A 14,151-nucleotide genomic window follows, 5' to 3' on the forward strand; every position below is an offset into this window, starting at 1 on the left:
TGAAACTCTGCTGTCGAGAGTGATGGGCAAGTTTACGCACAGGGAAAACGCTGACATGCATCTCATGTATCGTGCTGCTAATGGGAATGGCAGAGCAGCGCTACGGTTGTACCAGGAACGGTTTCCGAACAGGTGTATGCCGAAGCACACATGTTTGACAGGTTGCATCAGTCTCTGTGCAAAAATGGGTCATTTGAAGCCACCTATAACACTAGGAGTGCAAGAAAGACAACCTTGCATTGAAGAATTCATCTTCAACATTGTGCATGGATCACCTCAGACAAGTACAAGAGCTATTGCACGTCGTCTGCAGCTAAGTCATTCCACCGTTTGGAGAGTATTGCATGAAAATGGTTTGCACCCATACCATTTGCAGAGAGTAAAACTTTCTCACAAGATGGCATCTTCAATAGCCACAACATGTACATGTGGACAACTCATAATCCACACAGCACATGTCCACATGCATTCCAAACCTGCTTCTCCATGAATGTGTGGGCAGGTATTGTTAATGACTACCTCATAGGCCCATACCTCTTACCTGCACGTACAAATGGCTTATGTTATCAGATTTTTCTGCAAGAGGTGCTACTGGAATTGCTGCAGGATGTTCTGGCTGTCGTTCGTGATTGCACGTGGTTCTAGCATGATGGTGCACCAGCCCATAACCACGTGCGAGTCTGCAATTACTTGGCTGGGACATTTTCGAGCCGATGGATTGGTCATGGTGGACCCATTCAACGGCCACCCCGTTCGCCATTTTTATACAGCTTGGATTTTTTTTTTTTTTTTTAATGGGGCCATCTGAAGAGCATCATTTACGAGACTCCCCTAGACTCAATGGAGGACCTCATTGCACAACTATCCAATGTGGCTGCAAGCGCACGCGAAATCCTGCCATTTTTCAAAATGTTCGTCAATCCCTTCCGCGACATTACCAAGCATGTATTACTACTGATGGTCACAATTTTGAACATTTATTGTGAATATTGTGCTGATAAAAAGAAGCACTTCGTGTTGATTTTGTGCATAAACACATTTTCCACTCGTGTCATTTTTTTGCATTCCTGCCTTAACCTGTAACTTTAAACCCTACATTCCTATGAAAAAATGCACGTTTAGTACCCTTCACCACCCCTCCAAGTTCGTCCCATGATCTATGAAACACCCTGAACACTAAAAATGCATGTTTTAGTACCCTCCAAGTTTGTCCCATGATCTATGAACACTCTAAGTCTCAATATTTGCAAAGAATAAGTTTTACTTGAATTTTTACATTTTTTTTGTGTTTTATCTTGTGACCACAGTGAGTATTAATGAAAGGCAATAACTCGATTTAATATGTAGAGATATTTTTTAAGGTTAAGTAGTTAGTTATAAATGATTAAATTAGGTAATTAGATAATCTGAGTCATTATGGATTTACATGGCCACCATTAAATTTTATTTTTTTTAACAATATTTGTTAAAAAAGCCTTCTTAAAATCAAAATCTAATAAAATTTCACAGTTTAAAATACATGTAATTTATGACATTGATTCTTAAACGATATGAGGATAATTACACATTAAAAGCTACAAAACACTTATGTTTTGTAACAACACTCAACAAAATATTTTTATCCGTCATTTAATTTGAATTTCAGAGGTGCAGGCCTATACGTTTTTTTTCCCACCTTCCTGGCAACCTTTCATGGTGTAGTGGTTTGCACACTGGGCCGGTATTCCAGAGGTCCGCTGTTCCGATTCCCGGCGAAGGCGTTGTTAATTTTGTATCTTTCCTGCTTTCAAAAATACCTAATGTCTCTAAAAGCCTTTGCAAACATTTTGGCTTGTTTATATCGATTTCCTTCTCTTTAAAGCATCTTTTCTAACAATTACAGATTTGTCTCAATATGCAAACTAATGCTCTTGCTAGTTTCTGCATGCTTTACCTCCTAACTTGTCAACCTCTCCACAATGTACCTATGAGAGTTTAATTGATCTGGTATAAAAGTTAAATAGTCCAAAACCCCGACAGACGTAAAGCACATTATCGCTATGCCTGAAATTAACTCAGGGTTTGTAGTCACATTTTTAGTTAAAAAATAAGCACCTATAAGCACTTTTTAAGCACATTTTAAGAAAAAAATAAGCACCTGTCTAATTACATTATACACAACAGCATAACCTTAAAAGAAAAATTAGACTTGTAATTTAAAATATGAGAAATTCAGTATTTATGAAGAGAGAATGAGCATTACTCAACCAGGGAAAACAATTACATTTTTTTTTTTTTAAATTTTAAATAGAATTTCAATTTACAGAACTAGTTTACAATGAGAGAAAAAACTATGTAGAACTAAATTATATTACAAGATTTAATGAAGAAATTTCGGTTCAAAACAGAGAAAATAAAGAATAATAAGCCATACTTATTACATTCGCTTCGCATCAAAAAATAAATTATTTATTTTTCCACTCATATTTAAATAATTTAACTTAAATCAAAATTCTGAACATTTTCTAAATTTTCTTGTATAACAGTTTTTCCTTAACAGTTATTGCAAGCAAAGTAATTTAAGTAAAAAAAGGCACTTTTCTGAAATCTGGAGACTAGAAATTGTTTCATGCAATCATCCTTTAAAAGCTTAACTAACCGGCATATTCGGAAATCGCCGAATATCTGAAAATTCCGGATAGTCGAGCATAATTAGTAAAAGAAGAAGGGGGTTAAATTGTAGCCGTTCTATAGATTTTTCAGCATAATAACGGTTTTGACATTTCGATATGTGCATCATATAAAAAAAGAGCCGAATGGAACTGAAAAATAATTTGCTTAGCAAGCACAGTAAAACTCTCTTATCTCTGTGAAATATTGCAAACAATATTGTGTAATACGTCTGCATGTGATATTATTCAATCAGAATGAACTCCTGCCGGTATTCGGAGAATAAATTACTAAATAAAGGAAAACACCCCTTTGCTTCATCCAGTTTTCACAGTCTTGCGCCCATGTGGAATATTTATCACTGAGCAGGATACGTTGTGCTCTGTGCGATATCCCTGCCATACTCATATTGATTAATTTACCAATTTGGGGTGTTTTTCATTCTAATTTTGAACAGACTGCATTAAATTTCTGGAATAGAATCATTCTTTGCTTGGGTTGGTAGACCACAGAACTTTTAGTCCTATTCAATCCAGGTTGGAAAGTGACCCCCTCCCCCCAAAAAAGATTTTGTGGAGATAGGTGAGAACCCACAACTTCCATACTGTATAATGCATTGCCCCCCCAAATTATTTTGCCTATTTGATTACTTTCACTTTATTTACACCATTCCAAATTTCCAAATATTATTCCTTAGAAAACTAATCTGTCTTAAAACACCCATTTTTGAAGTTTATCTATACTTCAGTAGTTACTGCAAATATATTATTATAAATATTCATACATATGCTCATAATATAAGCATACTGATCATAATAAACACGAATATGAACTGACCATGCAGAACGAGAATGTAAATTATTAAAATCTTGATAGAAATTCAAAAGTGTGTAGTATTGGGTGGGAGCAAAAGAATACGGAATGTACCGGAATTTTCTAATGTTTTCGCAATTTTTTGACCAATAGAACGATTGTCTGTACTCACACGCACCATAGGTTATGTAAATGCAGAGAAAGGGGCGAAAAGCTATTTCTGGGAGTATGATTCACCGTCTGATGTTCCATATAAGGAAGAAAAGTTGTTTATTTAGTTTCAGCTTTGGTACAGGGAAAAAATGTGCATGAATTAAAAAACAAAAGCACTAAAAGAAAAAAAAAAAAAAAAAAAAAAAAGGAGAGCACTAAAAACAAAAAATATAAGTGCTTTAGAGAAAAAGTAAGCACCTATAAGGGCTTTTATATTTTATTTTCAAATATAAGGACTTATAAGCACTTGTAAGGACCACTACGAACCCTGTAACTAAAATATCAGACAAAGGTTTAAGTAACAAGAACAGTCAAATTCAAACTAATTATGTGGACTAGCGGTTCAAAGATTATACAATTTAATTAAAATTTAATCTGGCTCAATAACTATATCATATGAGGAAATAGAAATGGGAAATTATAGTAAAGGCTGAAATCATAAACTGGGTAATTTACATAATAATAACTGCACATATCTTCGAAGAGAATAATTTTCTTTATGTTATTCTTATCAGTTATTCTTATTTAGTTTCTTTCTTCAAAACGTTTCCTTTTCATTTTAGAATTTTTGGATTTAATTAAGGATTTCTGTTATTATAAAAAACACTATAAGGATTTCTGTTATTATAAAAAACACTAAATGCATTTAGAATGTACATAAAAAGTGGCTAATTTTAAATTTCTTTAGTAATATGAACATTCAGAATAAATATGAAATATATACAGCAAAGGCCGGTTACAAAGATGATGTGTCAGAATTTCCAGAATTTAGTGACAGACCGAACCGAACAACAAAATCTAGAAATGGCAGAACTTTTAGAATTTAGAGCAGGCATTGGAAGCAGGATTTAGGATTCACAGAGATTGCATCAGGTGGGAAAATGCCTATTGCCAGCTATGTGTATGATGCATTAAGAAATATTAAATGAATCTTTTAAATTGTAAGTTTTCAATTTCTTTATTAATAAAAAACCCTTTCTATAATGCCTGCCCATAGAATTTTTGATATTTTCAATGATTGTGTCTAGTGAAAAGTAGAGAAAATAAAGGGAAGATAAACATGTTAAGATTCTAGTATCAGAAGTAAAACATTCAAATATTATGTTTTCATTGTTCTTCCAGACGTTCTCCAAAAAGTAAGAAATTCATTGAAAACTTTCTGTAAAATACATCCATTACGTGTTGATACCATGGAGACATTTTTCATTTTGTCACATATTTTTCGAATCTTCCAGAATCGTGGGTCTATTAATCTTGCCTTCAAATCCTTCTAAACTTTCCAAGCTGCAATGTCTAAAATCCTAAAGAAAAATTATCCCTACCATTTCTGTAACAGCAAAAAGACAGAAATATTTTAGAGAAAAAAAAAAAAAAAAAAAAAGAGAGAGAGAGAGAGAGAGAGAGGAGGAAAAAAGTATAAAATTAATTTTATAGAGAAAACTGACGCCCATTCTGAGAATTTTAAATAATCTGAGACAATTACATGGGAAAAACTCTTACCATGAAAAAATTAAAAACAAGAAATTTTTAATTAATTAAATAGCTAATTTTGCTTTTGCTAAGAGCTGTTTCACAAATTATGCTTTATAGCATTATACCTTGTTTATTTTTCACATTCAAAATGAAACTTTATAATATGACAGTGAAAAATAAAAATGTTTTATTTTAATGTTCTTTTTTTAATATAATTTCAATATATTACAGTTATTACAATGAAATTTATCAATGCTACGATGTTTTAAAATAAGTCGTCGAAAAATTCTCAGATCTCGGAATTAAAAATTTCTTTAGAAACTAATTTTAAAATCATCAAATTTAGAACCGTTTAATAAAAGAATTCACATCCTCATAAGCGAAAAGTTGTTTAAAAGCTCTTTATAAGAAAAAATGAATTTTGAAATGTTTATGTTTCACTTCTTGCTTTGAAACTAGAGAATCCCATCATTTATATAAGAAATAGAAACAAATTATAACTCATGAACCCATTCAAAAGATTTACCATATATAGGCAGTGAATCGCCAAAAATATTCCTTCAAAATGCTTATTCACACTCAAAATGGCAGTCGTAAAAACAGACAGAAATTTCAGATGATTAAAATTAAGGACCTTCTAGTTTTTATAATACAATGTAAAGTAGAATAAGAACGTGGACAGCTTAGAGGATAAAGCCATTTTAATCTTAGTTACATATCAGTTATTATAATGCAGTTGCTCATCGTTCCTTTGAACTATTCTTATATGCATCAAACAATATTTCTTATAAATATTCACAGCTGCTAATCTTTATATATGAAAAACCAGGAGGTTCTCATGGCAGAAACTAGGAGTCCAGGCTGCACAGCACTGCCCATGAAATCCACAGCAGGAAAAGAAAAAGGAAAGCTTCGATTTACCAAAGTACTTTTAAACTTGATGAAAATAAAATTAGTGATTGATGCACATACTACTGTAGGGATAAATTTAATAATGTATCATATTTTCAAAATTAAATACAAATATTAATTGATTAAACATCAGCTGAATCTTCACATGAAGTCCCTTAATTTTAGCCAAAATTAAGGACTTTTAAGGACCAAAAATCGATTAAAAAAATTTAAGGACTCTTAAGGACCAATGGTTTGGGCAGGCATTATGCTGGACAGCTGCACACCTTTGCAGTGTTTGAAAATGGCTGCCTAACTGTGGTATAGAGGAAGGATCTCAGAACCCTGTGTTCAACTTTTCAGAGGTGCAGGTAGTCCTAGCTTCCTGTTACAGGGTTCATAGCCACATTTTAGTTAAAAAAATAAGCACTTTTCAAGCACATTTTAAGAAAAAAAAAAAAAAATAAGCACCTGCCTAATTACACATAGACTCCAACCTTCAGCAAACCTTGTCAGTAGTCAACGCGCGAACGACATTTTTACAACTTTGAAAATGTGCACGTAGCGTATGTTGTAATTAACCATTCATTAATTTTAAATTAATAATTAATTGTAATCAATTTTATTACATTTAAAATCCATATACATATAAAACTGAATAATTAAAAATACACCTTGTAAATTATATGCATATTTAATTAGAAATTTTCTTTTAACTCCTCAAGCATTCACTAATAAAAAGTACTTCAAATCACTACTAATCATAGAAAAAATCAGAAGCTATAAATCATATCTTTATTCTGGATATGATTTCTACAGGAAAATAAAATTTAAAAAACCAAGAATGATACATATAAGTATTAAACAAAATACGCATAATTTATGAATGCAAAGATTTATATGTAGCATGCTTAGCAAGCTTAAGTTCTGATTTTGAGAATGTTTTTTTATAACACAGTTCTTCATTTGCCTGCATATTTACTTTTTCAATCAAAACTGCTTCAAGAGTTTTAAGACCTAAATTTGGTCGAAATTCCGTCTGATTTTTTTTAACAATAGAAAAAATTCTTTCGCAAGCTGCATTTGAATGAGGTATTATTAAGACAGCAAGCATTACAGAAGGCAATACTTTGTATTTAATACACCCATTCATATTTTTTAATTTGGCAATTTCTCCCCATGCTATATCAATACGCAAATCTACAATTTCTTTCAAATCATCTGCTTGATACATGGAAAATTCAATTTCTACTTGATTAAGACATTTTTCATCAATAATGGATGGAAAAGTATTCATCAAGTAAAGAACAGATGAAAATAAGACTTCAGTTCTCAAGTTGATGTCAGCAACTTCAGCATGTTTTAGAAATGGATCACTCAGTGGAAATTTATCAATTATATATGAACATGCAGTTACAAAAAAAGCTCGCACAGAATTGAAAAATGATTTCACTTCACTTTCATTCAACTTGGCATTTTTTAAATATAGTCTTGTTTCCGCACCAATCACTAAATTTTCATTTTCTTTTTGTTTACTATACTTCTGAAATGGAATAGACGTTAAAGTAACATCTTCATTTTCTTTAGAAATTACTGATGGTTTTACGAATCTAACAAATAAATTCATTAAAAGTTCAAAAAGTTCTCTTCTCAATTTATGTATATAAGGAGCTTGTTGTTGCAAATTAATATTTACTGTTATAAACAAAGGCAAAGTATTTTTCAAAAATAACAAGTACAATTTGGTGGTCGGTGACTGCAAAATTTTTTTAATGTTTTGCAATCTCTTTCCTTCATTCTCACTGTTATCTGGTTTATCTCCAAAAAAATTTATCACAGCATCCCACTGTTCCAAAATCCTTGTTATAGATTCTAAAAGAGACAACCATCTCGTACTGCAATATTTCAAAATTTTACGAGATTTCGCATTCTGTCCCAAAATTGAGCAACTTTGAAGCTATGCTTCCGTTTCGAACTTTTTTCCAAGTAAAAATATATATCTATTATCAACATTTCAATTTCTGAGCCAATTAATTTTTCAGTAGCTTTTTTTGCAGCTATATGCAAGAGGTGGCACGGACAACCTCGGGTGATTATACTTGGTTGATGCATTTTGATAAATGATGCTACACCTTTAAACTTTCCAATCATATTACTAGCATTATCTGAAGAAAATGATAAGCAATTTTTTCATTCTAAACCTTTGTTTTTAAAGTTTTCATTTATACAATTAAAAATACCTTCTCCTGTATTATTCGTGCATTCTAAAATAGAAATCAATGAAGTAATTATAACTCCCTTTTCTTTACTGTAGTATGTTATAACCAATGGGTACAGTTTGTTATCATTGTTATCATTACTTCCATCAGTACTTAGAGAAAATGATGTACTGCACACTGATTTTATAATATCAGCAACAGTATTTTCTGCAAGCGTTTTCACAATAGCAGCAGTTTTGGTATGACCGCAGCTAAATTTTTTTTGCTATGGCAGAATCCGGAAACATTGCTTTGAAAAGCTCTTTGGAATGATCCGAAACAGAAAGCGGTAGATTATGTTCAATTAAAAAATGAACAAAATAGCATTCGGCTTTTATAGGATCTGTTTCATCATCTTTTATTAAGAAATTTGTTATTTCTTTAGATTTTACGGTGCCAAGTTCTATATGCTTTTGAGAAAACACATGCCGTTTACAGTCATCTTTTCCGCCATGAGCAACTGAGAAGTCTTTGTTGCATGCACTGCAGTGTGCGTGATTCACAGAAATTTCGGACGCTTTAATGCATGGAAATTCTGAAGAATATGAATCTTTAAACTTCTGCTTTGATAATTTTGGCTTCTTCGTTCGAGGCAGCATTATGATTAAAAATCTTTCACCTGATTCACAGTTCACAAGACACACGCTAAGCTCTTGCCGTAAACTACACAATGCAGCCGAATGCAGCCTAAACACGCATCAGCGAGGAACCTGGGAGACAGACAATTGGGTGGACCTATTGATAAGTCATTAACAGTTGGAGTTACTGATCTACGATTGGCTAATTCTTCAAAACTAGGAACGCACTCAACACGTGATATATGATAAAATGAGTATTCAGCCAATCATCGGATGAATTAGTTGGTTCCGTTTTGCGTACTGGTTCTCCTGCTCTTGTTTCTGTAAAATCCGTAGTTTTTTCCATACTTTTCGTAGCTCGTAGTTTTTGATGAATTTCCGTAGAAACTACGGAGAATCCGTAGTAGTTGGAGTCTATGATTACATCATACACAACTGCATCACCTTAAAAATTAGACTTGTAATTTAAAATATGAGAAATGAAGTATTTGTTAAGAGAGAATAAGCATTACCTCAACCATGGAAAATAATTACTTTTTTTTTGTTTTTAATTTTAAATAATAGTTCAATTTACAGAACTAGTTTACAATGAGAGAAACAAAAACTATGAAGAACTAAACTATATTACAAGATTTAATGATGAAATTTCAGTTCAAAATAGAGAAAATAAATAATAATAAGGCATATTTATTGTATTCGCTTGGAACCTAATAATAAATACAATTTATTTTTCCACTCATATTGATATTTAAGTAATTTAAATCTAAATTCTGAACATTTACTAAATTTTCATTGTATATCAGTTTTCTCTTAACAGATATTGCAAGCAAAGTAATTTAAGTAAAAAAGAGGAACATTTCTGAAATCAGAAGACAGAAATTTGCTTCATGCAGTCATCTTTAACCCCTTCGTGCCGACTGTCACGTATACGTGCCAACAACAAACACACTTACCTACCGGCCAACATGCAAACTATAATTTCTGCCACAAGATGTCACTGTATGTCCATATGGTTTCAGATACACGTACATTAGACCTTCTACTCGAAGGCTTAGTAGCAAAAAAGCCCCTGGCCCTGGACAGACGCTCACGGAAGATAGTGCCGGCTCCGCGATAAGCGTGTGCTTTCGCTACCCGGCTCGAAGGGGTTAACAGTAAAAGCTTAACTAACCCGCATACTTGGAAATAGCGAATAATCGGACAGTCGAGCGTAACTTGAAGGAGCGGAAGGGGGTAGACTGTAGCCACTCTTTAGATTTTTCCGCTAAATAAATGCTTTTGACATTTCAATATGTGCATCATATAAAAATAAACCAACCGAACTAAAAAATATTCCGCTTAGCAAACGCAGTAAAACTCTTTTAAGTGCTCATAAACAAATCTCGGACTGAACATCAAAATTAATTATCTCTGCAAAATATCACAAACATTATTGTGCAATATGTGCGCCGTAATTCTTCCCTACGTGATATTACGCAATCGGAATCAACAACTGCCGGTATTGGGAGAAAAAAGAACTAAATAACTAGAGTGTTTTTCATTCTAATTTTCAACAGACGGCATTAAATTTCCGAAATAGAATCATTCTTCGCTTGGTTTGGTAGACCGCAGAACTTTTAGTCCTATTCAATCCAGATTGGAAAGTGACCCCCCTAAAAAGGTCCGTTGCTTGTTTTGCAGCGAACTGTAACAGTTTCAATATTCAAGATTTTGCAGAGAAAGGAGAGACCTCCCAACCTTGGTACTGTATAATGTATTGGCCAAAAAAAATGAAATTATTTTGACTATTCAATTACTTTCCCTTTATTTAAGCCATTCCGAATATTATTCCTTAGAAAGCTAATCTGTGTTAAAACACAACCATTTTTGGAAGTTTACTATACTTCAGCGGTTACTGCAACTATGTTATTATAAACATTCATACATATGCTCATAATATAAGCATAACGATCATAATAAACATGAATATGAACTGACCAAGCAGAATGAGAATGCAAATCTTTTTAAGATCTTGATAGAAATTCAAACGTGTGTAGTATTTGGGTGGGAGGAAAAGAATGCCGAATGTAGCGGAATTTTCTACTGCTTTCGCAATTCTTTGTTTGACCAATAGAATGACGGGCACCTGTCTGTACTCTTTGTGCACACCAAAGGTTATGTTAATGCAGAGAAAGGGGAAAAAGCTATTTCCGGGAGTATGACTTACCATTTGACATTCCATATTAGGAAGAAAAGTTGTTTATTTAGTTTCGGCTTTGGTACGGGAAAAATAGCGCATTCATTTAAAAAAAAAAAAAAAAAAAAAAAGAGGAGCACTAAAAGCAAAAAAGTAAGCACTAAAAAAAGGGGGGGGGCTTTAAAGAAAAAGTAAGCACCTATAAGGGCCTTTATATTTTATTTTCAAATATAAGAACTTATAAGAACCGCTACGAACCCTGTGTTAATGGACGATTTCCTGGAAAGTGAGAATATTAGCTACATCGACCGGAGCCAGATCTCCTGCCTAATCCTATACAGCATGTCTTGCTATCCCTATCAAGATTTATCTGTTATTTCTATATGAGACTCCATATTAAGTCTCATTTAGAAATCAGAATGTGGATTTTGAACATTCCTGCACGAGGAGCTTTATTGATAAACATATCTACAAAACTTTTGAATGGCATGTGTGTTATAAATGTATACGCATCCCATATTTTATTAAAATCTGTCTATTAGTTTTTCAGAACTTCAACATAAAGTGAAAATTATTTTGCAAGCAAATGTATGAGAAATGTTTATTTCCTTAAAAAAAAAAAAAAAAAAAAAAAAAAAAAAAAAAAAAAAAAAAACCCGCAAATTTATTTTACTTGAGCAATTCTACTCAATGCACTACAAATATACATGAATGCCATAACTTACCTCTTAAAACTTCAACAACAAGATTAATATCTTCTGTAAGGCGCCTGATTTGGTTAAATTTAGCAATAGTACTGATTGGGACATAATTATCACTATCCATTTGAGACATTAGGTAGGCATCAGTGGACAAATTTTCTCTGTTAAAAAAGAAAAATATCTATATAATTGTGTACGTGTGAATATGTATATATACACAGATATATAGGTTGTAACAGAACAGATGGCCACAACTTTAAGGGAAGACAGAATATGTAAAAGCAACAGTTCAGCTGCTAATCTTTATATATGAAAAACCAGGAGGTTCTCATGGCAGAAACTAGGAGTCCAGGCTGCACAGCACTGCCCATGAAATCCACAGCATGGAAGGAAAGCTTCGATTTACCAAAGTACTTTTAAACTTGATGAAAATAAAATTAGTGATTGATGCACATACTACTGTATGGATAAATTTAATAATGTATCATATTTTCAAAACAAAATTAAATACAAATATTAATTGATTAAACATCAGCTGAATCTTCATATGAAGTTCTATACTGTTTACAAAAGATTAAAAAAACTCAGATAAAATAAAATTTAATAAGAAAAAATTACTAAGGATGGGACAATGAAATCTGCATAATTTAAGTTTCATTAATCCAATAAACTGACAGATTTGTAATTACTGGAGATATGGTGAAATAATAAGAGAGTTGGCAAATAGGAGCAGCTAAAATGATTGAAGCAACCTATTCTTTACCCTGTTCTTAATACTTAGTGTTTCTAAACTCCCATTTCTAAATTCTACCATATGTTATATTACAAAAATTTTTACTTTCACCATATGCTATATCACCCCCTTACAAATGTGACCATTAATTCCTTTATACCCTAAACACACATAGATACAAAAAATAAACAAAAATGCATAACAGAGTTTAAGAAGCACAGATTTAAGTTCATATATGACATGAACAAAAATATTTCAATTGCGAGTTATCACTTTGTATGAAAGACATTACCTAGAAAAATAATACTCTAATTGCTGGCGAAGCATTGTTTTTAGTTCTTGTAATGGAATTGTCCTTTCTCCTGGTGCCATTTCTGCAAGAATAATATTTGAAAAATTTTCATTAGAAGAACAGAGAATAAAACATTAAATTTTTTTACTACATATAAATATTACAGGAATATTAGTATCTTTAAATATACAAAACAATCATCTTCATTTCCCATTTAGAATGCCTAATAATTTAAAGAAAAGCAAGGAAACACCATATTTTAAAGTCATATATCAGGATAAAAACCTAAATTACAGTATTTCATATTGCAAAATCACATGAATAAATCTTATTTTCATAGCCTTTATTAACCAGACTCTGCTAAAAATTGTGACACACAGCTATGTATAAAATTACATTCCAAGAACTGCATAATATTAACAAAACCATATATTTCAAAACATAAATAGGATTAAAATGACACAGTTTTAAAAACAAGTAAAGCAGCAACAGGATTACTTCCAGATTATCCACATCTCTGAAAAGTTGTGAAAAAGTAGTTATATACTTGTAAAAACAAATAAAGAATTGTAATGGGATTGTGAAGTTTACTAGGCAGCGAAAATGAAAGCTTCGTGTTTCTGAAGATAAACGACACTTGTCCAACAACAGAGAATGCAAAAATTATCATTCTATGAAGCTATACTTTTTAAACAACTTTATGTGAACTGCAAGCAAACGCGGGTTGACAATTGGTTTAAAGACAGCTTTATCTTGTTTGCAACAGCAAATAGCTTTACTTATTGGTGTGCAATGCATAAACTGTGCAATTTTTAATGCATTTTGTTAGAGAAAATAAAATGCTGCTTGTAGCCAGGGGGGAAAAAAAAAAAGGCAACGATTCAATTTATTACAAGGTTTGCACATATTTCTGAACATAAAAATTAAGAACTTGTCAGCAATTGGGATATGAATAAACTAAAGCAATTAATTTTCTTCTTGATATATCATTTTAAGAATAAAAGATTTGAAGGTAAGATACATTAATTATTAAATATAATCTAACATTTAACACAATTACTAATAAATTAGAGAATAAAATAGGCTGAAGATATGAATCATTTAAGTTTCACTAACAGCTGGCTCTGATTCTTTCTTTTATGTCTCGATTTGTTATATACTTGCTCACTTCAGAGAATTATGCAGATTCTATAGCAAGCAGATAAGTTTAACCCTCTCGCTGCATAATTTTGTCAAAATAGGTTTAAAAATTGCATATTTGTTTTATTACACATTTCAAATCTAAATATATTTCAAAGTTAAAATATACGACTTTTTTTTTTGTAAAAGCCCCCCCCCCATATAAAATTAGATCATAAATAAAATTTCTTGGAA

General features: G+C 31.9%; 1 protein-coding gene across 3 annotated transcripts in view; it reads right to left on the minus strand.

Moving 5' to 3' along the window:
• The window catches only part of Larp4B (La-related protein 4B), a 327,432-nt gene that overhangs the window by 66,947 nt on the left and 246,334 nt on the right, over nt 1–14,151 (minus strand). For all 3 annotated transcript variants that reach the window (XM_085815337.1, XM_085815336.1, XM_085815338.1), the window contains 2 exons: nt 12,778–12,859; nt 11,777–11,913 (listed from right to left, as the gene is read on the minus strand). In XM_085815337.1, the coding sequence (XP_085671463.1) occupies nt 11,777–11,913; nt 12,778–12,859 (219 nt within the window). The remainder of the gene's footprint in view (nt 1–11,776; nt 11,914–12,777; nt 12,860–14,151) is intronic.

This window comes from Stegodyphus dumicola, chromosome 4 (genome assembly GCF_044657685.1).
Source record: "Stegodyphus dumicola isolate Sdum_Otavi_A_Nest chromosome 4, ASM4465768v1".
NCBI lineage: Eukaryota > Metazoa > Arthropoda > Arachnida > Araneae > Eresidae > Stegodyphus > Stegodyphus dumicola.